This window comes from Brachycentrus maculatus, unplaced genomic scaffold (assembly GCF_059751285.1).
Source record: "Brachycentrus maculatus isolate JH-2025_06_01 unplaced genomic scaffold, ASM5975128v1 h1tg000196l, whole genome shotgun sequence".
Classification (NCBI taxonomy): domain Eukaryota; kingdom Metazoa; phylum Arthropoda; class Insecta; order Trichoptera; family Brachycentridae; genus Brachycentrus; species Brachycentrus maculatus.
This window is the reverse complement of record NW_028280947.1, coordinates 2,228,224-2,253,428: the sequence shown is the minus strand read 5'-3', so window position 1 is coordinate 2,253,428 and position 25,205 is coordinate 2,228,224. Positions and strand designations below refer to the sequence as shown.

Here is a 25,205-nt window from a genome sequence, read left to right as displayed (position 1 = left end):
CCTCTCTCCGACAAGGATTCCACAAGAGACCCAAAATTCCGTGGCAATCAAATTTTTGTAAAATTGTAATTTTTTTTAAATGGCTTAACATTAAGGTGAATTTTATAGTCCGTAGCATCTTACAGTCCATGAAATACGATAATGTCATTGGAAATACATAAAAAATAACAAAATGGGTTGCGTTTATATCGCTTTTAAGCGCACAGGATACAAAGCGATGGTAATTTGCCACAAATTTTGATAATATAAAATGGGTTAGTTAAGGATAAAGGGAGTAAGGATCTGGTATTCTCTTTTGTTTGTATGAACTTTTAGTTCAAATTAAGAAATACAAGATCAAATTTTAAACAGTAAATACTGAATACCGCCACAATTACTACAAATACTTAGTATTTTTTTTAAATAAATGAGTCGCCTGCTTTCAAAATCCGCCAGATTAAACTTTATAAGATTTTAAAATAAATACTCTATCGGAATGTCAATTGTGGGTTTTATTGTTTAAAATGTTTATATACTTGAAAACCATGCTAAAAAATACTTAAAAACAGCGTTGTATTTCAATTTCCGCTATATTCATGAAACTTGCCTTCTGACGCATATCGGCCAATCAGAGAGCAGGGATAGGTTAAAAATTAAGATGACATCATTATCAGTTTGTGTCTCGTGTTTTTTTTTTAAATACTGAATAATTTTCTAAAAAAAAAGGAAAATTCTCAATTTTATAATAAATCTAAATTTTACCCGGAGAATTTGGCATTTTTTGTAAAATCGACTTACATGGATCTGGCGGATTTTGAAAGTAGGCGACACAAATATAAAGTTGTGAAATGTCCAATGAATTCTTGAAATGAAATGTTAATGATTGTGTTTTATATTGAATAGAGAAACACCAATGTATAAGGAATACATTTTATTGTGATCATATTAATTTTAATGATAATGCATATATGTCTTATGTAATAAGAAAAATATATAGAATATACACTTATATTATATTATACATGTTTATATGAACAAGGTTTATCATTTTACCAATAAAATAATTCTTCTTACTACCATTAACCACTAAATATATGAGTACTATACTAAATAATAATAATAAATTTGGGTTACTCAAATAGCGCCTTTTTAGTAAAATGTTACAATGCACTACCTCAGGGGTTCCCAAAGTGTGCGCCGCGGCGCCCTGGTGCGCCGTAGAAAGTCAAGATGGGCGCCGTGAGTCGATCCTCTATCATTTTACGAAACCACAAATATTCTCGGGTATCTATAAAGCAACAATTTCTATTTTGAGACCTAGCATCTTTCTACCCAACTATTATTGTAGGTACCTATTTCTTTAGACTATAATATATATACATACGTATAAAGTCACATTATCTATTCCAAATAGCTTACTAAATTAGGGCGCCGTGACAACATACTAAACATGAAAGTGCGCCGCGGGCTGAAAAAGATTGGGAACCCCTGCACTACCCTGTCTGGCAACGAGGGTGATTCTTCTCTCGGTGATCCAGAGACTGACAATGTATCAGGGCCAACTTGCGGGATTACAGGGACAAGCAAAGTAAATTCATCAAAGACAAGTTCATCCAAGGAAAGAGTCCAAAATTGGTATAGCCTAGGTGAGATTGTCCGTGATAAAAAGACCCACACCTGAAGACAAGGGAAGCTGGCCCCAACAGTCTACAAAGACGGTAAGTTGGGATGGAGCCAAGAAGATTTTCGTAAAATACTACCTCAAGAGCGCTTCACTATGATTGAATTGGGGAAAAGGAGATAGTGAAAATGATTTAGTTACAACATTTTGAGCGTGTCCATATACTTGTTCACAAAATCTGGATTATCTCCAATTACAGGAGTTATTTTCATATCATTTTTTCACATCTTATCAGAGATGAAGAAAAATATCACTATATATACATATATATATATATATATATATATATATATATATATATATATATATATATATATATATATATATATATATATATATATATATATATTTATATATATAATATTTTCATCTCACCAATAGATGTCTCTAGTGATTCAAGAACAATGTTTCAAAAATTGGTTCATATATATAGAACTTCCAAGAAATTGAGTAGTGTGGTTGTCAATAATGGGTAGAATTTGTGAATGTTACACGTGTGTAAAGTGATCACTTAAACCAGCCTATGATGGTCGTCAGCCCCATAAATGCCCAGACTTCCATATTCTTCTTCATCTTTGATGAGATGTCAAAAAATAATATGAAAATGATTTAGCATCAAATGCGTTTTTAGTCTTTTTCTAAAGATCATCTCACTCTCAATATTTTTAACTACTGGTGGAAGAGCATTCTACGCCATCAGTCTTGCGACGATTGATAATGCTTATCTCAGCCTTGCATTCTGTCCTTGTATCACCATTCGAACATTTTTTTTGGGCGTGTACTGTATGTGACCATCGCGTACATGTATGTGACTTAGTTTAATGGTCAGCTCGCTCAGCTACCGCACTGGAGGTCCCGGGTTCGATTCCCAGGGGGCGGGTCAAATAGATGTAAGTGATTATTTCACTCTAATGTTTATTCAATATTATCTTGGACTGGTACCTGAAGCGGAGGGCTGATAAACTTTCCTTCATGTTTTTAACTCTACCACCACTCTGTAGGCTAGAGATTCTGGCCCGTATGATTCTAGTAGGCAGCTCCGTGGGCCACAATGTCTGGCCCGGCGCAGGTATAACTTTAATCACTGATTTCTCTATCACCCAAGTATATTCTACCAAAAAATATTTGAGATAAATATAGTTAATCTTAATTAACATGGTCATACGAATTGCCAGACAGAGTGTCCCAAAATTAGGGAACCAAAATATTTATTTTAATGGTAGAAAAACGTCGCATTTTTTTGATCAGAGTAGCTGATCAGTTATGAGAAAAAATGGTCAGAGTGGAAAGGATTAACAATTAAGATGACACTGCATTTATAAGATACAGTACCCTACGCACCATCGGGTTTTGAAGAAGACTATGTTTACATATAGTACTGATTTTCCAGATCTATTTGGCTTGAATTAAATCATCAAGACTCCAGTCAGACAACTCCAGATCACTATCTAAGACGCTTCGTTTATTCTGCAGCGCAGATCTTGGTTTGGGGACTGGTTGGATCTTACTGCCAGATGTGGACGCTACGATGCCGACAGCTCCTCCAGGGTTGCTGGTGTTACCACTCAAGTCACTGCCCACTCTCTTGGGAGAGGAACTTTGGTTCCCTTGCATCGTGGTGTGGAACATTGTGTCGATACCTCCCGCAGGGCGCTTCTCTGTCCTTGTCCCCAGCTGGTGGCCGATTGTTCTGGAGATTTCCGCAATTTTGGCGCTCTGTTTGGTGCTGAGTTTGATCTCGTCGCTTGGACTTGGGTGGACTGTGACGCTGTGATTGATAGGATCCGGTTCGACGCTGAAATGTTAAAATAACCCTTTAAATACAGGTCAAATCTCTTTGTAGCGAATACCGAATTAACGAAATTTCCAGTATAACGAATCTGCAATTTGTCCCCGGAAAACTTCCATATAAAATGTGCTGAACAAAAATTCAATGTAGCGAAGCCGATCTCAGAATAACAAACTTTTTTTATCAAAATTTTAAAATGATGTTACAATTCATTTTAAGACATTGAGAAGTCCAAAAGAAAATTTCCAATTTTTTTAATAAAAAATTTAAAACCTATTTGAATTTGCTTTTTAATTCACCTTTCTTTCATCGCTTATAAATTTCTTTTATCCAATAAAGTCTGACAGTTTGAAAATCATAGTTTCATTTCTGTTGTGTCCTGTAGTAAGTAGGTACTTATATTGTATTGATCACTGGCCGGAAGATCGGGTGTAGTGTAACAGTAATAACTTATATTAATTTTCTAATAAGAGTGGGTATAATATAGCGACAAAATAAATTTAAAATGTGTCGTATCCTATACATCCACTGTAACGAATTTTCATTATGGGGAAATATTTTTTTGGTCCCGTGAAGTTCGTAATACCAAGATTTGACCTGTGCCTATAATTTCTATACTTTCTAAGTACATAAAATTTCCATTTTGCTCAGCCCAGCTTAGCTTTGCGAATTAGGTGTCCGCGAAGAATTTTAGGCGTACGGTGATTTGACTTTGTGAGGAATGAAGAGATAAGGCGTAGGACGCAGCAAATCTTGGTCACAACTATCGTCACAGACCGAATCCAGTTGGCAAGCCCGCGTACTCCGCATGCCTCCCGAGAGGCGCCATCAAGCTTGCCTCTTTTACAAGGCATCAGGTTCGCGCCGCCCAGGACGACCACTGCTGACAATTTGTCAGCAGCTCTCGTCTGAACTTCGGAACGCGGAACTAACCTGGAAGGATGCAAGGGAGCTGGCAGCCGACAGAAAAGTCTGGAGACAGTTTGTGGACTCCGTATGCTCCACTTAGGGATCGGATATGGTTTAACTAATAATTTATATTATTTTTTGACATCTCATCAAAGATGAAGAAGCATATGGAAGTCTGGGCATTCACCATTCATAAACATTCACCAATTCTACCATTGACAACCACACTACTCAAATTCTTGGAAGTTCTATATATGTATATGAACCAATTTTTTTTAAAACATTGTTCTTGAATCACTAGAACTTCACTAGAGACATTTATTGGTGAGATGTTTATTTCGTTACAGCATTTGGACACACTCAAAATGTTGTAAATAATTTCTTTACTAAAAATTTATTCTTTATTTCTGAAATGCTAAAATACCCGTGAAATACTTTGTAAACATCTGTACAAAAAATAATTATTCAAAATAAGACAAATGCTTACTTGGAAATGTCCCACTCACTGTCCGAGTCTGTATTGGCGCTCGCTCTAGCTTCCCAGTCAGTTTTGGCCTTCACTTCAATAGCTGAACTCGCCGTCGGACTCACACTGAGCGATTTCATTTCATTGGCGTCCAAATCGAAGAATACCTTCTTCTTGGCAAGAGATCCCGAAGACAGGGTATTTTTAAGTACGCTTTTTTGTAACGAAGCTTTGTTGATGTTCTCCTCCGACACTGCTTTCCTGGTATCTTTACTTTGGTCTTCAAAGTCACTATCGTCCGATGTGGTGGTCGCCCCGGCGTACATACTCGGTATGTTGTCTTCCGATTTTGACATCCTCGAGCTACCAGATCTCAAGGCTTCCCGACTCTCTGCGGGACCAAGTTTTACATTATTTGAACCATTTGGTATGTTTCTAGTCGGGGTCGATGACACTATACTGACTTCTTCATTCGACGGTTTTCCGGGTCTTCGTATGGGTGAAATGAGAAGACTCTCTATGGATTTGGAAGGCTTATGTGTAATCGCGGTAGTGACAACTAGTTTTCTGTCGTTTACATTTTCGAGTTCATCTGAAGAATCTGTTTCACTATACGTTTCTGAGAGAGACAATTGCAAATCTGTACTTTTGTCTTTTTCATTGCTCTTTGTAAGCTTCTGATCATTATTCCGACTGGATTCCTTCATATACGTCAGGACTGACTCCTGAACAGTCCTATTCATAATTTTGGATGGGGATTTTTTATTTGCCGCTTCAAATATTTGCGACAGACTCCTCCGTGTCATTCCGACTGATTCCCTCTTTTCATTATCTGTGTTCCTGGTTTCTTTAGATTTCATAATAGAAAACGCTCTATTTTTTACGTTGGTTAGAATCGATCCGATCTTGTTGAGCGATACATTGGACTTGCTCAATTGGACAGACGATAAAGGCGATTTATTATTGTTTATCTCTTTAACTTTCTCTTCCAGAGTATTCGATATTCCTTTTCTTATTTTGTTGAAATGATTATGCTTCTGAAATAATAATATTCTTTTAATCTCTTTTCTGTGAAAAAAATCAGGAGAAATGTAAAAAAGAATCATGTTTATAGATAAAACTTTGTAAATAATAACATGAAAAAACCCCTTAAAAATTTTTTTAAAAAAATGGATAATTTATAAAGCGACATTTTCGTAAAATACTACCTCAAGGGGTCTTGTTATTATTAGACCAACCATTTACACTAAAGCAATTTAAAGAAAATTCTTCACTGTTTTCCATAATATTGATAAAAAAATCAATATTTTGGAGAACAGTAGAATATAAAAATTAATACAGTGAGTGGTTGTATACTAATATTATTAACATTTTTGTTAAAAAATAAATAAGTATAAATGACTAAACACAAAGTAAATGCTTTAAACATTAATAATATTGAGAATAATATAAAAATTAAACTGTGACTGTGGAAGTTCTTCGTATACATTCTATAAAATTTAAAATAAAAATCAGGGAACATAAATTATGCTAAAGAAATAATGAGTTAACTTTATAGATAATAATCACAATGTATAAATCAATATTTACTGAAAGTTTCAAGCTTTTGAAACATTTGAAATCCATAAAAATATTAATATTAATAAATCCAGGTTCAGACACCCCAGCAAAGAAATGGCTGATTTTACTATATTATTTTATGAGGTAGTTGAATGTATTCTCCCAGGGTGGCTCTGTGTGTACTCGTATTGACTGTAGTGGACTTTTTCCAAATAAAATCTTCATTAAAACTCAAAAGGTTAAAAATAGTAGTTAAATACCTTTGCCACCAGATGTCGGCGATGTTCCACGGCTGCCATATTTCTCTCAAATGCCTCCGAACTCAGTCCCTTGTTATTCGATGAAACTCCGAGTTGTTCGAGTCTCTTGTTAACAATGAGCACCAGATCACCTTTGACGGCATCCATTACTTTTTTCCCGCTTGAAGGCCTGTTGGAAATAATACCATTATAGAATTTGATTGCTCAAATGCTACCATGGTCACCCGGGATAGTGTATAGCACAGGATATGGAGCCTGAACCCAACGTCTACCAACAAAACAGGTTTGAACCAGATCATTTCTTACACACTTACCGAGATGCATGTTCAGATTTACTGCTTGTTGCGTCTTCAGAACTTTCAGTGTCGCTTTCATCTACTTCTTCAAATTTCTTTATGGACTTTTCTTTGATTAAATTAGCAACAGTCTTGCCATAAGCGTCACCTCTTGAAGTTGAGGGTCGCTCTTCTTTCTGTTGTCCTTTGATATTTTTGACTGGGCTATTTTTATGCGCAAAATTCATCGGTTTATTCTGCATGGCTGCCTTCAGCTTATCACTTGTGTGAGATTTTAAACGCTTTTTTATGACACTACTGTCACTGGACATTGCTGCCGTTTCAATATCATTATATCTGTTTCTTTCCGATCCGGATTTCAGGTTTGCGATGTTTAGTTTGTCATCGGAATCACTTTCCTTCGGTGCTGTTGAAAATTTGTGAATGGTCAATGGATCCTTATTTTTCCTTGCCTTCTTTTCATCGTTTGGAAAATATTTATCTTTGACTATGCTTTCTTCTGATGAATCTACAACAAAAATATAAAATTATTTGTAAAATCAGTTTGAGTTTTTTTTTGGCCCATTTTTGGTGCCCGTACTAGATACCGGCAAATACACAAAGTCCCATGTTTTTGCCAGTTTTTTATTTTATTTATTGTTTTTCTAAGTAAATGAGAAACATTTGTGTTTTTATTATTTACACAAGTACTTCAATTTCATACTATTTCTGTTAGCCTAAGCGGCTCATTATTAGAAATAAGTATCAAATTGTTATAGAGTGGGTTCGAACCGAGAAACTATGACTTAAGAGTCCGCGACACTAACCACGGGACCACAACCCGACACCCGTGTGTGGGAAATATACGGGCAAAGGTTAACACAGTGTTGAAAGGGTACACATTTTTTGAGAAGTTGAAGATTTCTCGATAAGAATAGCGGAATTTATGATTGTTACATTCTTCGTAAGGTGGCAAGGTTTCATGACTCTCTCCGTTTCTCAGTCTCCTCTGTATGTCCATTGATGATACACTTCTAATGGGTACGGCTACATTTCTCAACGGTGAGCTGGCGACACTCAGCTTCCTGGTTTGATCTTCCAAAATCTTCCTTTGCTCCTTGGCGCTGTTTTCCAAGACATCTATTCTGCTCTTGTACTGTTCTTGGATGACCTGGGACTCGGTGAGCCGTGCCAGCGTTGCCGTCTTCAATTCTTCGACGGTGCGGCGATGGTCTTCTTCGGACTTCTGCAATTTTTGTTGCCAGATTTTTTCTTGACCTTCCAAATGACTTTTCAGCTCGGTGAAGTCTGATGACGCCTGAAAAGTACAATTGAATACTGTGAGTGTTTTAACAACTGAAAAATACAATTGAATACTGTGAGTGTTTTAACAACTGAAAAATACAATTGAATACTGTGAGTGTTTTAGCAACTGAAAAGTACAATTAAATACTGTGAGTGTTTTAACAATTGAATACTGTGAGTGTTTTAACAACTGAAAAGTACAATTGAATACTGCGAGTGTTTTAACAACTGAAAAGTACAATTGAATACTGTGAGTGTTTTAACAACTGAAAAGTACAATTGAATACTGTATTTACACAATATTTCTCAATGAAATCAAATTTTACAAAAGTAAAATTAACCCCATGAAATACGCAAACAAAGTTCTAGTTAATTTCGCATTTAATAAATATTAGATCACAATATTTTGAGTGTGTCCAAATCTTTGTTCACAATTTCGAACTATTTTTATTGATATCTCAACATAGATTAAGAAGAATATGAAAATTTGGATATTTAGAGGAATTACGACCTGTCAATTAAGTGATCACTTTATTTGGTCTCTGATAATAAGTGCAACCATAGATGGTGCCGAGAACTCGGATGTGAAAGAAGGTGTCAATTTAAGGATAAATACAACTTCCGAAATTTGAGTAGTGTGGTGAGTTTGAGGAGTAATGATACTACCACAAAGTGACTGCTGAATTAATTAATGAGATTACCTTTCAAGCTAATGATATGATATGTATTTTTATTTATTTATTTATTGAATGGCTAATGCCTTTAACATAATACATATAAACAGTATCTAATATAAAAATACATTAACGAATACACTAATAGAGAAACAAAAAGTCTCAAACATAAAATAAAATAGTATAAAAAACAAATAGTAATCACTGGTCAATAAACGTCTCCTTCACACACTATCGGCGAGCAGCAAGAGAGAGTGAAACACAACGTTTAAATTTATCCATAATAACATGGAGAAGAAATGCTGAGAAAGTACAGACTTCAAGGTGGATAACAATATATTAAATGAATCTTTACTTTCAAAAGCATTGGCTAACATGTGAAGCCGCGGAATCGGAGAGAACATGGTATAGTTTGCATTATGTACAAATACTGGGAATATAGATTTTTGCCTAGTACCTCTTCGAGGCACGCTAAGCTTCATTTGATTTAGGACACCAGGGCTGTCCAAAAAATTGTTAAGAATTTTATATAACAGGACCAAATCAGTAATTTCCTTTCTATCACTAAGATTTATTAATTTTAGCCGCTTCATTATACAATTACAATCAAATCAACAATGAGTATACATATTTAGTTTAAATAAATGTATCTAAGGAACTTGTGTTGTACTCTCTCTACGCTTTCAGCGTGTATAGCATAATGAGGAGACCAGACTATGGAGCCGTATTCCAACTGACTTCTAATTAAGGCAACATACAGGGACATTTTGAAAAATATTTCTTTCTAACCTTTTCACGAAGTTGCTCTTTGAGCGCTAGAACTTCGGCTTCATGCTGTTTTAAAGCTTTGTTTAGTGCCGCTATTTCTTCATTTTTCTTGGCACTTTCCATCACTTCGACGGCATTATCCTTTTCTTTGATTACGTTGACACTCTCTGCCAATTGTTTCTTCAAGGCTTCAAGCTGCTCCGCTAATTTGTTTTGCTCAGATATTTTCCATTCCTCGAACGCGGCGAGAGAAACTGTTTCCTTCTCCATTATGTCTTTTTGTGATTTCTCTTCGACAGCATTCGCCGCACCATCTTTGGAACTAGAAGTTTTCGAATTTGCATTGTCATCACCCTTATTTTTACTGCCAGTCTCGACTTCCTTCATTTGCAATCTTTTCTCCGTAACATTGACTCTATCCTTTAAATCTTTGATTTCCAAAAGAAGTTTTTCTGTTTCCTCTTTGTATTTGGCTTGGTGCATAGGCGAATTATTGGCACTGCCATATTCGAGGATTTTATCGATGCCATCCCCCCCGAAGGACGGTATGCTTGGATGCCTTCTCGCCATGTGTGAGTGCAGATAAAATTGGTTCAGAAACACCTTGTCGCAGTGGATACATTTGTGGAATGACTTGAGCCCTTGTTCGCTCATCGATGTGGTTCCAACTTGACCTTCGTTCATCGCCATTCGCTTGAGCAGGTTTGCAATGTCGCTGTTTTTGACATAATCCATGGTCTTTTGCTGCCTTCTTATTTTGTTTCTCAGCCTCCTGATGTCCTCTTCTTTCGCATGAATTTGTCTTTTGAGGTTGTCATTGTCCTGTAATTTAAATCGGTGCAATTTGATTGGAAGGAATTCTAAAACTAAACGAATAAATTTTCAGTTAACATATCTTCTTCTTCTAACCCTTATCCGCACCCCAATGGTGCATAGGGCACTACATCGTATAGAAGCAGTGTTATCTTGATCGTTAAATACATGAAGGAAAGGTGATCAGCCTTCCGCCAGGTACCAGTCCAGGGTCATATTAAATTAATATTAGACAGAAAAATCACTAATATTTATTTTGACCCTCTTGGGAATCGAGCCCGGGACCTCCAGCATGATAGCCTAGCGCCCTAACCACTACACTATGGAGGCGGACTATGGCGGTTAACATATAGAAACTAAGCAACTATGACACTCATTGGCAATACATTTGAAAAAGTATTTATAATTTATGGTTATTTTCTTTTGCACCTTTGTGTACAAGCAATATCTGCCCACTGATTTCAAACAGCTGTATAAAGTACACACTTTGATACTAGTCCCTTTTTGGATAACACTCTCCTTATCATTCATCATTCACTTTGTGTAATACCACTTAAAAACACTACTTTATGACTACCGGTTTTGGTCTGTATTTGACGTGATGATGGAATGGTTATTCCGAAACCGGTAATCATGATGTAGTGTTTTTAAGTGGTATTACACAAAGTGAGCGATAAATGATAGTAGTAGTAGTAGTAAAACCCTTATCCGCACCCCAATGGTGCATAGGGCACTGCGTCATATAAATGCAGTGTTATCTTGATCGTTTACACATAAGGGAAAGGTGATCAACCCTCCGCTCCAGGTACAAGTCCAGGGTAATATTGAATAAATATAAGAGTGAAAAAATCACTTATATTTATTTGACCCCCCCTGGGAATCGAACCCGGGACTTCCGGAACGGTAGCCGAGCGTGCTGACCATTACACTACGTAGGTAGAATGATAAGGAGAGTGTTATATTACCATACTACAAAGTTGACAATACATACTTTTAATATACAAAATATTTTTTTTATGCAGGTAGATTGGAATATATTGGTAAATTTATTACAATGTACATTTATTCTTTACAAGAGTCTAATAAACAGACAAATGTGCACTCATAGATAAAAAGTAGCTTCTTATGGTAGTAGATTACCGTAGAATGGGGCTACTTAAACTTTGATGTGTTACTTGAGCCCAGTACAAAAAAAATTAAATCTGTATTTGGTGTACAATAATGAACGTATCGACAAGATTCATTGTTACCCTGACAGGTGACACTTATTGTCACGATACTTCGATCGATACCACGATCTAAATGTTTTTTTTGTACTGGGCTCAAGTAACACATCAAAGTTCAAGTAGCTCCGTTCTACGGTATATTCTTTTGGGACCTATTTTGTAAGGACAGTAAGGTTCGTCCATACTGTCCAGGGATGCGAATATCAAAATTTTAAATAAATGAAGAGTGAAAATGTTATTTTTTCAAAAGAGGAAAACAACTGACATCTTCCATTTGTCCAATTTGAGTTCTGAGCTGAGGCACCACGACATCCAAGTGCCTGCGGCAGTGAAGCAAGTACTCCACGGATAGTTGTGCCAGACGAAACAACTTTACGAATCCTGCATCAAGGATCCGTACGTCAAATTCCTTCTCAAGCTGACAATCTAGTACCTGAAGCAAAAAGGATAATAAAATGGATAAAAAATTTTGAATATGGCAATAATTATGAAGAAAAAAATGGCTGCCAGGTTGCAAAACCTTTTTTGACAGTTCCTAACCTGACTTATTTTGACTTTAGAGCCAATAGGGAACATTTGCGATATAATTTTCAATTAAACATCTCATAAAAACATCATCATATATGATCAATCTCATGACGTTCCATGATTCGGTTCAAATCAGCCATCTATGATTGGATTTGGAAAACTTTTATTTAGCAGAGACCCTTTTATTTGTATGCAAGATTTGAACCCGGATTATTTTATATACCGGGAAACGCCTGGTTTTAAACTTTTAGCTTTCCACTGTAGTCAAATGAAAGTTACTGTTATTCTGAATTTAAAATATACTTTACTTTCTCATAATAGGCACAATAAAATGTGCTGTTTATAATTAACCTTTTAAAAAAAAAATTAATTGATTAAAAAAAATGTGTTTTTTATATTTATAAAAATACTTCAAATTCATACTATTTCTGTGAGCCTAAGCTGCTCGACTCAAGAAAGTCCATTAACCAAAAAAAATAGAAAGTAACAAATTTTAAACTCCTTTTTCATTTAGCACATGATCGCTAGCTTTTTACTTTTTTACTTTGTCATCTTTTTTAAGTTTTAATTTAAAAAAAAAAAAAATTGCTTACTGAGAGTCAAGTATTTTTTTTTTGTATTTTATATTAAGTTTTTTGTATTTTGTATTAACTAATTATGTCCGCCTCCGTAGTGTAATGGTCGGCACGCTCGGCTACCGTTCTGGAGGTCCCAGGTTCGATTCCCAAGGGGGGTAAAAATAAATATAAATGATTTTTTCACTGTAATATTTATTCAATATTACCATGGACTGGTACCTGAAGCGGAGGGCTGATCACCTTTCCTTCATAAGTAAAAAAATCATGATAACACTGCGTTTATAAGACACAGTGCCCTATGCACCTTCGGGGTGCGGATAAGGGTTTTATTATTATTATTATTAATTATACTTAGAAACCTATACCCTTATACCCTGTTCTATGACTATTTATTTTGTATACCCACACACAGGCCATGCCTTTGTGGGATCTTTTTTTGTATTCATTTTTATTTTTTTTTAATATTTTTTGTTTTTGAATTTATGTAATGCAAAAGAATTTAAAATAAAGAAAAAAAAACTCAATGTTAATAAATGTTTGCATTTGGAAAATACATGTAGCAGTTAAATAATAAAAGTTCAGGTACTAAGCTCATAGATAACAACCAAGTATTCTGTTTAAATTAAAATAATATTATTTTAAATACCTGATATAAATGTTCATCAACCGTTGTGAAATCTCTTTCCTGTATAACTCGGTCAATATCAATGACTTCTAGAACAATACAAGAATTAACCACACGGTGATCATGAATTTTGGTAATATTCTGCAAATTGAGGAAATGTTTCCTGGCAAATTGTAAATTTTGTTGCAAATCAAATTCATCAAGGTTATTCTCAATATTATTAATATTTAAAGCATTTACTTTGTGGTTAGTCATTTTTACTTATTTATTTTATTACAAAAATTTTAATAAAATTAGTATATAACCACTCACCGAGATTTTTACGTCTACCGGTTTCGAGACGTACCCGTCTCTTCGTCAGGACAATCACTAACACAGCATGCAAACAATACTACCCTTCACCACCATAGCACCATTTACACACTCAAAACTACACAAAATGTTAGTATTGTTTGCATGCTGTGTTAGTGATTGTCCTGACGAAGAGACGGGTACGTCTCGAAACCGGTAGACGTAAAAATCTCGGTGAGTCATCAAGGTTGTTTAAATTTTAACATCTTTAAAAACAAACCAACTAACTAGAAAAAATATAATGCCACACCATTAAGTCTTTGCAAACATTCTTCGTCTATTCCTTATACATGGATCTCCTCATACTTCTAACTCCTGACCTGACCACGCGCAAGTACTTAAAATACTTGATTATGCTATATTTTCCACGGTTTTTCTCTGCTCCCATTTCCAACTACATTCACCTCATAATTTTTTTTAATGTTCTTTTTCACTCTTTTATTACACATCGCTCAGTTCCTTTCAACGTCATATATCAAAAATCATCAAGTTTCAGTTGTGCATGTTTTCGGAATGCTAAGAAAATGTACTATATCCCAGCAAAAGTGGCATATTTTTAACTTGATATTTACCTGCTACAGGGCAGAAAGTGTTGTTTTTCTATTTTGAAGAAAAGGTATTGTTTAATTATTTTTTTTATGCTAAATACATTTCAAATGGAGAAAAAAATCTTCAGGTTTTACCTTAAAAGATCTGTTGCACAGTAAAAAGTTCATTACGTGGCTTGATATTTATTTTTAATACATTTGATTATATTTTTAAAAGATCTGAAAAATCAAGTTTTTTGTTATACTTATGACGTTGTTGAAAGGAGTGATCGACGTGTCCAAACATCTCAATACATCTATCTTAATTTTATGGATAATGTTCATATCAGCCTTACATTCTTTCCTTATATCACCATTCGAATATCTATCATTCATCGTTTGCCACAATGAGAGATCGCATTTTGACTGCATTTAGTCCACTTCCATCCTTCTTTTAATAACTCCATGTTTCACTCCCATACATTAAGATGGAGACTGACCGGAGGATTTCGTCGTAACGGTACACGTTACGATGCGAGCATTCAGGCAGTCAGTACAGCGAGCCGAGCGCTCCATCCATAGTTTCGGATGCTCGGTGATGCTCGCCGCGAGCGATGTTACGACGTTATGTTACAACGAAATGCTCCGGTCAGTCTCTACCTTTAGAGTTGGAACCATTTAACATGACAATATTATAACATTTCGCTCACTCCTTTCAAGAACGTCATAAATCAAAAAACTTGATTTTACAGGAGAACGTTTTTAAAGTTTAAAAATATAATACAATGTATTAAAAATAAATATCAAGCCACTTATTGAACTTTTTACTGTGCAACAGATCTTTTTAGGTAAAACCTGAAGGTTTTTTCTTCATTTGAAAATATTTAGTATTTATAAAAAAATAATTAAACAATACCTTTTATTCAAAATGCAAAAACAACACTTTCTGCCCTGTAGCGGGTAAATATTAAGTTAAAAATATGCCGCTTTTGCTGGGATATAGTACATTTTCTGGGCATTCGGACAACATGCACAACTGAAAATTGACGAATTTTGATTTATGACGTTCTTGAAAGGAGTGAGCGATTTGTGGAGGACTAATGTCATAGACAATCAACTGCATTTATGCACCATATTGGACATGGATATAAATGATAAATGAGAAGCACAAGATGAAAATAATACCAACTTATGTCATTCCAGTTGATTACTACATTTGGTTTGGGTGAGTTGAAAAAAAATCCTGAATCTCTAGCAAGTTTTGAGAAGTCGTGGTTCCATCTGTACGAGGATCTGCTAGCCATATTTCTTCACGTCGACATTATTTAGTTAAATTAATTCGAGCTAACGTGACAATAGGTACACATTCATGGTAAAATAAGACTCGGAATTGCGATTACTGTCACAGCTTGTTATTCTTCCGACGCATTGTTCCTTAGCAACCATTTGTTGTGATTAGCAACGAAATTGACAGGTGGTAATGTCACATGTCGCCAATCAGTGAACCGTGAGAACAAAGTATCGGGTTGTGGTCTCATGGTTAGGTTTGGATTTCACCGTCCTGGAGTCCGGTTTTGAAAAATGAAAGCGACTACGACAGTTTAGCGTGATCGAATTACACGGAATTTTACCGTCCGGCACGTTAGTTAGCGTTTTAAAACGACGATTGGCTTGGATTGGCTTGTGCTTTGTCCATCTTTCTTCGGATCGGAGCTCTTGATCTTGTAAATTCGATCACGCTAAACTGTCGTAGTCGTTTTCATTTTTCAAAATCGGACTGCCGGACGGTGAAATCCTGTGTAGTGGACAAACGCCCTTAGTGTCGCGGACTCTTGAGTCAGAGTGGGGCTATAACACCCAAGATGGGTGAAAAGCCATTAAAAAGAAGAAGAAGAAGAGTTTCTGGGTGCGAACTCACTGTACCACAATTTGATACATATTTTCGGGGCTTTTTTGCATGTAATGCGGTGGAACGGCGTTTCGGCACCTCTTTTCACGGTAAATAAAAATATAAGAAAATTCAAAATTAATTACATGAAACAACGTTTACGCTTACGTAAATAAAATCTGTATTTATATAATTCGTCTAAATGAAAAAATATGGTATTGTTATGAATATTTAAATGGTATTTGAATATATATATTTTTTAGTAAAAAGCTTGACATGAAGTAAGTTCCGGTACTTTTTTTGTTTTAATAAAAGCCCTGCCTAATTTTATTAATAAGCCGCTTAGGCTCACAGAAATAGTATGAAATTGATGTATTTTTGTAAATAATTAAAACACAAATATTTATCATTTTTAATAAATAAAAATTTATCTAATAAAAACTAACAAACTGACCATAACGCCACTCCCCAGGGGCCGGCAGAGGAATTTATTTCGGTAATTTTATGCAAATTGAGGAAATATTTCCTTGCAAATTGTAAATTTAGTAGCAAATCAAATTCATTAAGGTTGTGCATTTTAATTTTTAACATATTTAAAAACTTATTAATTGACCAGTATACCGCTTTCCACAGGGGTAGGCAAAGATAATAGAACGCCACACCAACGTCTTTGAGGACAATTTTCGCCTCTTACACATTCCTGCATCTTCTCGTAGATACCCGCCGATTATTCCGATTGCTAACCTGACCACTTTCAAGTACATATATAAAATAGGACCTTGAATAGGTATTTAGGTGAATAGGTACTTGTCAAGTTTTCCTCGGTCTTCCTCTGCTCCTATTTTTTAACTACATTCACCTCATAAATTTATTTTACTGTCTCTTTTTCACTCATTCGTTCCACATGCCCAAACTATCTCAATACACTTTTCTTAATTTTATCGATAATACTAATCTCAATCATGCATTATTTCCTTGTAACTGCATTTGAACATCTATCATACATCGTTTATTATTGTAAAATAAATTATTTTTAATTTTTGACAGTTAAATTCATTGTGAAGAGAACTTTAAATCATATTTTTTTTAACGGTCAACGGTCATTTAAAAGTCGTTGAGTTTAAAGATCTGTAAAATTATACCGTAAAAGCTTTTGCCTTATACGATGCCGTACGTGTTATCTATGCACCTCGAGATAAGCCAAGATAAAAAATTATTATAATAATATTTATAATAAAACCATTAAATATTACAGAATAAAAAGCTTCACAACCACTGCCCTGGCTTTCTAATATACATGGGTACATGCGTATCGAGAAAGTATTTGTAGAACAAGTGAAATTGAGTTTTTCTTTTACGACAGACCAAGAAATGGACAATATTTGCAACTCTTATTATTGTAATAATTTTTTTTTTGCTGGGATGCTGGGAACTGAGAATGCTGGGAGAATGCTGGGAACAAAGTGAATGGTGCACTGAAATCAGTTATAGCAAATAAAAACCTATCAGCGGAAGCTAAACTGGCAGTGCACAACGGAGTCCTGGTTCCAACTCTAATGTATGGAAGTGAAACATGGAGTTGGCAAAAGAAGGGTGAAAGTAGACTGAATGCAGTCGAAATGCAATCTCTCAGAAGAATGTGTAACAAAACGATGTATGATAGATGTGCGAATAGTGAAATAAGGAAGGAATGCAAAGCTGAGATAAGCATTTCCGATAAAATTAAGAAAGGTGTGTTGAGATGGTTTGGACATGTAGAACGAATGAGTGAGGAAAGAACGGTAAAACAAATTTATGAGGCGAATGTTAGCGGGAAAAGAAGCAGAGGAAGACCGAGAAAAACATGGCACGATCAGGTATGCCAAATACTTGAAAGTGGTCAGGTTAGGAGTCGTAACAATCGGCGGGTATGTATGAGGAGATGCATGAACGTGGAAGAGGCGAAGAATGTTTGCAAGGACAGAGTGGTGTGGCGCTCTATTCTCTCTGCCTACCCCTGCGGAGAAGCGGCGTGATGGTTAGTTAGTTAGTTAGTTAGTAAAAATAAAGCCTCATCCAGAATTTACTATTGGAAAGTTCTATTATATTAGCATGACTGCATAGCTCATTGGTATAGTCATTGGTAGTTATTAGTATATGTAAAGTTCGTTTTGGCAAAAAATTATAAAACATCAAAAAATCTAATATGTTTCGTCCAGAAATTCATTAAATATTGCGATAGATTTATTTCTAGAACGGTCGAAAATGAAGTTCAAATGGCGCCCCCAATAATCATCCAGACAACTTTGTCGAAGTGTACCTTATCGTTTTGTGTTTATAAAGATAGCCTTTGTGACTGATAGAACGCTTTTAATCTCATACGACGATGTGAGAATGTCGCGTGACACGCATCACAGATAATTATTATCAAACTGCGTTGATAGAAAAGGGATCTTTATTATCAACACAGTAAAATGATCAAATTAGTTACAGATTTTGCTCAGTTCGCGGCCGGCGTCCGTCTTCGGCGGTTGTGCTCGTGTCCGATTTATCCGATTATTTAACATCTGTCGTATCTGACAAATCCGTACGTAAATACTAAACGGAAAAATCGCGCCCTCCGACTAACGATCAACTTACGTTATGTAAAATAACCTACTAAATATTGTGAAATATTATCGGTGTTGAAACAGTATTCTGTGTTTTTATTTTATTTGAACTTAACCTCAACTCCATGCCACATACAACGGTGGTTCGAAAAAAAAACAATCTACCGTTGTGAAATAGCTAAACCGCGTTGATTTTGTCGTTTTATTGTGATATAACTAATGTAAACACTTATTTCTAGTGAATTATATAATAATTACTAGTGTCTAAGTTACTTGTTACAGTACAATGTTGGTTTACTAGTGAATGGACATATTTTTCGAGTGTTTTCTTTTTATAATCGTGATTTGAATATTGTTTTTTTCGGAAAGAAAAGATGGATTCGTCGAAACGAACTGTTAATGTCAGTCCCTATGTGAATGCAAATCCGCTTTCAAAGCTTTTGCTATGGTAATTATTTTTTCTCTTGATTTTTTATGGCTGGTTTGTTGTGGGTCAAACAAAATTGAAATGTTTTATTGGGCAATTTTTATCTCCGTAATCACTGGTGCGGTGTACTAGATAGAGACGTATTTAGTAACTTGATACATGCACTATTCCTATACAAAAATAACACGTATTTTGGAGAGAAAAAAATCTACACCAATCGAAAAAATACTCAAATAATATCAGTCGAAATTGCGTGTTTTTAATTTGGTTACAATATCGATTTTTAAAAATGATATGTTTTTTTTACCATTTGCGACTTTCAATTGTTTTGTTCTAGGTGCAAAATGAGACTGAATTGTTGAAACTATTTGATTCAAAGACAGTACAATTTGTTTAGGATTTCGAATTTCACTACGGTTTTCCGGTTAGCGATAATACCCGGTAATTTTATGAAATATGAAAAAAAAAAACAAATATATTCGTGAAGAATTTATGAATATATCGCTCACTCCTTTCAAGAACGTCATAAATAAAAAAAAACTTGATTTTTCAGGAGATCGTTTTTAAAGTTTAAAAATATAATTAAATGTATTAAAAATAAATATCAAGCCACGTAATGAACTTTTTACTGTGCAACAGATCTTTTTAGGTAATACCTGAATCTTTTTTCTGCATTTGAAAAATATTTAGTATATTAAAAAAAAATTAAACAATACCTTTTCTTCAAAATGCAAAAACAACACTTTTTGCCCTGTAGCGGGTAAATATTGAGTTAAAAATATGCCGCTTTTTCTGGGATATATTTTCTGGGCATTCCGAAAACATGCTCAACTGAAAATTAACGATTTTTTTTATACATGACGTTGCTTGAAAGGAGTGAGTGATATCGCTCACTCCTTTCAAGAACGTCATAAATCAAAAAACCCGATTTTTCAGGAGAACGTTTTTAAAGTTTAAAAATATAACACAATATATTGAAAATAAATAACAAGCCACTTATTGAACTTCTTACTGTGAAACATATGTTTTTAAGCATAGCCTGAGGGATTTTTCTTCATTTGAAAAATATTTAGTTTATTTAAAAATAATAATTAAACAATACCTTTTCTTCAAAATACAAAAACAACACTTTCTGCCCTGTAGCGGGTAAATATAAAGTTAAAAATAAGATTCTTTTACTGGGATATAGTACATTTTCTAGGCATTCCGAAAACATGCACAACTAAAAATTGACGATTTTTGATTTATGACGTTCTTGAAAGGAGTGAGCGATATGTATTTTCAAGTCCCTGTATATCATTTACAACTTTAAATATATTTATATATATATTTTTTCAAAACAAGCAATTTCAAAATGAATACGATAATTGTTTTGAAAGTTGACTAAATTAAGCGTACGACATTTTTTGCATCGTAACATTTTGTAAGACTTACCTACAATATTAACAACAATATTATTTGAATTAACCTATTAATATCTATCGGAAAATTATACATGATCTTATGTGAATATTTATAAACATACAGTAATTTGCACTGCATGCGCAATCATGACCACAAATATTTAATCGAGATTTATCCATACATACATCGGTATAGTTCATTCGAAGAATATATCTGCATGTACATGTCGCTCACTCCTTTCAAGAACGTCATAAATCAAAAAACTTGATTTTTCAGGAGAACGTTTAAAGTTTAAAAATATAATACAATGTATAAAAAATAAATATTGAAATTTTATTGAACACTTATTGAACTTTCACTGTGCAACAGATCTTTTTAGGTAAAACCTGAAGATTTTTTCTGCATTTGAAAAATATTTAGTATATTTAAAAAAAATAATTAAACAAAACCTTTTTCTCAAAATGTAAAAACAATACTTTCTACCCTGTAGAGGTTAAATTTAAAGTTAAAAATATGCCTCTTTTGCTGGGATATAGTACATTTTCTGGGCATTGCGAAAACATGCACAACTGAAAATTGACGATTTTTGATTTATGACGTTCTTGAAAGGAGTGAGCGATGCGATGAAATTAATCCAAGACCAAGGCATAAATTATTTTTAATTATACCGCAAAAATATCATACATATTCATTGCTATAATAAGGCAAACCTCCCTATAACGTTGAGATACGTACCTCGTTATCAGAGGGAACGTTATGTTTTCAAATTTTATTTCAATTAATAATGACACATTTTAGTCAATTCCGCAGATTAAAATGTAAAAATACATACTTTAATAAAATTCATTCAACACCCACACCTTGTCCGCATCGGATGGTGCATAGGGCACTGCGTCATATAAACACAGTGTTATCTTGATCGTTAGCACATGAAGGAAAAGTGATCAGCCCTCCGCTTGAGGTACCAGTCCAGGGTAATATTGAATAGATATCAAAGTGAGAGGGAGAGAAGATCCCCACACGATGGACTGGTCAAATTAAGGCAGCAGCAGGCACCTCGGTGGTTGGAGCGCTACGTGCAACGCAGTTAAGGGATAACTGGAGGATAGTCATTGCTTCCACAAGGGTCACAACCCTCAGCAATGAGGAATAAGACGGAGGAGAAGAAGAATCAGAGTGAAAAAAAAACACTTATATTTATTTTACCCCCTCCCTTGATATCGAACCCGGGACCTCCAGTACGGTAGCCAAGCGTGTAGGCGGACTCATTAACCCTCTGTAATGTTCCCTCCGATAACGAGGTACCTATCTCAACGTTATAGGGGGGTTAACTGTACTTCGTTTCGTGTCGTCGCTTCGACAACAGCCGGAGTTCATTTTGTCGGATGCACCATTCACTTTTAGCTCGAAATTTCAAAGTCATTCAACTCTAATACCACCGCTAGATCCAAAGTCAAAACACGCGCCGCTCCAACAGGCGTGTTGGGGTTTTATTTTTAGATTTTATTATGGTTATAACGATTCTGTCGGCGATTGGTAAAACCCATTGTTTAGAAAATGTCGTGAACCGTTATGGGAAGCCTTCTTGCACGCTCCATCGGTCTTTGGGCTTGTATTACAATAATGGCAATTTGTTGCCTCCACATCTCCAACTGAATGTTCTCGGATTTTTAAACGATTTCGGCCGAATTACTGAGATGAGGGTAAAGGTGGAGACTGACCGGTGCATTTCGTCGTAACATCGCTCGCGGCGAGCATCAGCGAGCATCCGAAACTATGGATGGTGCGCTCGGCTCGCTGTACTGACTGCCTGAATGCTCGCATCGTAACGTGTTACGTTACCACCAAATGTGGAAGTCAGTCTCCACCTTAACACAAAGAGCACTGGAGAGAAGGATGCTAAACGTATTCCTTTGAGATCAAAAAACTAATGTTTGGACATATTATTTTTTGACATCTCATCAAAGATGAAGAAGAATATGGAAGTCTGGGCATTTACGGGGCTGACGACCGTCATAGGCTGGTTTAAGTGATCACTTTACACACGTGTAACATTCACCAATTTTACCCATTATTGACAACCACACTACTCAAATTCTTGGAAGTTCTATATATATGAACCAATTTAGAAACCTTGTTCTTGAATCACTAGAACTTCACTAGAGACATCTATTGGTGAGATGTAAAGAAGCTTTTAATAGATGTCTCTAGTGAAGTTCTAGTGACAGCAGCATTGAGAAAAATGAAATTTCTCTTACAGCCAATTCCGAATCTTATGTGGCCCGCCCTTCTCAAATCGACTTATGTTTATCTTTGCACAGTTACCTAATTCAAGTGTTCTTAGCCAGTCATTTTGGTCGGGCGCTATCTCTCGAGCAAACAGTGCACACACTTGACGATCACCTTGGTGCTTAGCTTGGTCGCTGATTCTGATTGCGGTTTGATTATGCTCGGCGTTTTTCCACGAAATCGACAAGAGCCATGTAACGTGTGTATCCACACTATGACCGTTCTGAGAAATTAAAAATTATTACAATGGATATGAATAAAAACGATACAATCTTTTTATTCCCTTGAGCCATTTTTCTCATTGGAGCTCTCTTAGGAAGTGCATTCGAGGTCGTGTGCATAATGAATTAGTTAAATAATTGGATTCATATGTGCTTACGTTTACATAATTGAGTACATTTAATTAATTTTTGGTCAAAATAGATGTCCGCCTCCGTAGTGTAATGGTCAGCACGCTCAGCTACCGTTCTGGACGTCCCGGGTTCGATTCCCAGGGGGGTCAAATAAATGTAAGTGATTTTTTCACTCTAATATTCATTCCATAATACCCTGGTACCTGAAGCGGAGAGCTGATCACCTTTCCTTCATGTGTTAACGATCAAGATAACACTGCGTTTATATGATGCAGTACCCTATGCACCATTGGGGTGCGGATAAGGGTTTGAAAATGAAAATGAAAAAAAAAATAGATATATATTTTTAAAAGAATTTTATTTTTATTTTTATTATTTAGAAAAATACTTTTTAGCATCGTGGGGCTTGCGACCGTCGTAGGCTCGTTTAAGTGATCACTTGACGCACGTGTAACATTCACCAATTCTACCCGTGTTTGCAACCACACTACTCAAATTCTTGGAACTTTGAAATATATTGAAGAATTTGAGTAGTGTGGTTGTCAATCATGGGTAGAATTAGTGAATGTTACACGTGTGTAAAGTGATCACTAAAACCAGCTTACGACGGTCTTATTCTTCTTTATCTATGTTGAGATGTCAATTTTTTTAGTAGGTGTTTATTTACTGTAAAAAACAAAACACCGTAGAACGGGGCTACTTGAACTTTGATGTTACTTGAGCCCAGTACAAAAAATATATATGTGTATTTGGTCTACAATAATGAACGTATCGACAAGATTCATTGTTTCCCTGACAGGTGACACTTATTGTCACGATACGTTCATTATTGTAAACAAAATACAGATTTTTTTTTTGTACTGGGCTCAAGTAAAACATCAAAGTTCAAGTAGCCCCGTTGTACGGTAAATGTTTTAAATATCGCTCACTCCTTTCAAGAACGTCATAATTCAAAAAACTTGATTTTTCAGGAGAACGTTTTTAAAGTTTAAAAATATAATACAACGTATTAAAAATAAATATCAAGCCACTTTTTGAACTTTTTACTGTGCAACAGATCTTGTTAGGTAAAACCTGAACGTTTTTTCTCCATTTGAAAAATATTTAGTTTATTTTAAAAAATAATTAAACAATACATTTTCTTCAAAATGCAAAAACAACACTTTCTGCCCTGTAGCGGGTAAATATTAAGTTAAAAATATGCCTCTTTTACTGGGATATAGTACATTTTCTGGACATTCCGAAAACATGCACAACTGAAAATTGACGATTTTTGATTTATGACGTTCTTGAAAGGAGTGAGCGATATTTAAAGTATTAATATAATAATTACACTAAAATGTGTCGATTCATATCTCCGTTTAGTGCTACGGATATATTCATGGAATATCATTATATTTTACATGAATAAAATCCTGATTATCCGGTAATAGCTTATTTAGCAGTCTGAATGCAAGCACCGAGTATGGAAGTATGGCTGTAACCTCGACAGCATTCATGTTTCGCAATACGTATCTGCAGTTGCAATACTCTCGCTTGGGGCGAATTAACTTCTTCTGTACTGATCGTCCATATATCACACATGATCCGAAGGGGGTACCAAAAGACCCCAGTTCATATGAATGGAAATCGTAGTACGCAACTCGCGGCAAGTACCAGCTCGCCGACCAAGCGAGTGACTTTGCCTTAGCGAGTGTTTTTGCCTAGAATTTTCACTCATGAATTACATGAAATTATAGTAACTTTAAACATAAAGAGTAAATGCACTCACGAGTAGGTATAGGCTATGAAACTTAAAAAGTTGAAGCCTGAGTAGGGTCATAATAAGCGGTGTAGCATAAGCCGTAGCTAGATTTCAGAGTCACTTGGACGTTAGGTAATAAAAAAAAGAGTCACGGGTGTCTCTTCTGTTCCAACACGCCGTCAAGTGCCTACTGAATGC

General features: G+C 35.2%; 2 protein-coding genes across 2 annotated transcripts in view; one reads left to right on the top strand and one right to left on the bottom strand.

Moving 5' to 3' along the window:
* Positions 1-2,926: 2,926 nt before the first annotated feature.
* LOC148307633 (uncharacterized) lies at positions 2,927-15,749 on the bottom strand. Its single transcript, XM_088263147.1, has 9 exons — positions 15,504-15,749; positions 13,458-13,525; positions 11,971-12,138; positions 9,688-10,488; positions 7,877-8,237; positions 6,959-7,448; positions 6,645-6,813; positions 4,846-5,861; positions 2,927-3,455 (listed from the first exon to the last, which is right to left on the bottom strand). Exons 1-9 carry the CDS (start codon positions 15,616-15,618, stop codon positions 3,053-3,055), a joined length of 3,591 nt encoding a protein of 1,196 aa, XP_088119273.1. The 5' UTR covers positions 15,619-15,749; the 3' UTR covers positions 2,927-3,052.
* Positions 15,750-18,683: 2,934 nt separating this feature from the next.
* The window catches only part of LOC148307632 (ATP-binding cassette sub-family C member 4-like), a 70,880-nt gene continuing 64,358 nt past the window's right edge, over positions 18,684-25,205 (top strand). The window contains exon 1 of the mRNA XM_088263198.1: positions 18,684-19,238. Coding sequence (XP_088119324.1) covers positions 19,165-19,238 — 74 coding nt within the window. The 5' untranslated portion in view covers positions 18,684-19,164. The remainder of the gene's footprint in view (positions 19,239-25,205) is intronic.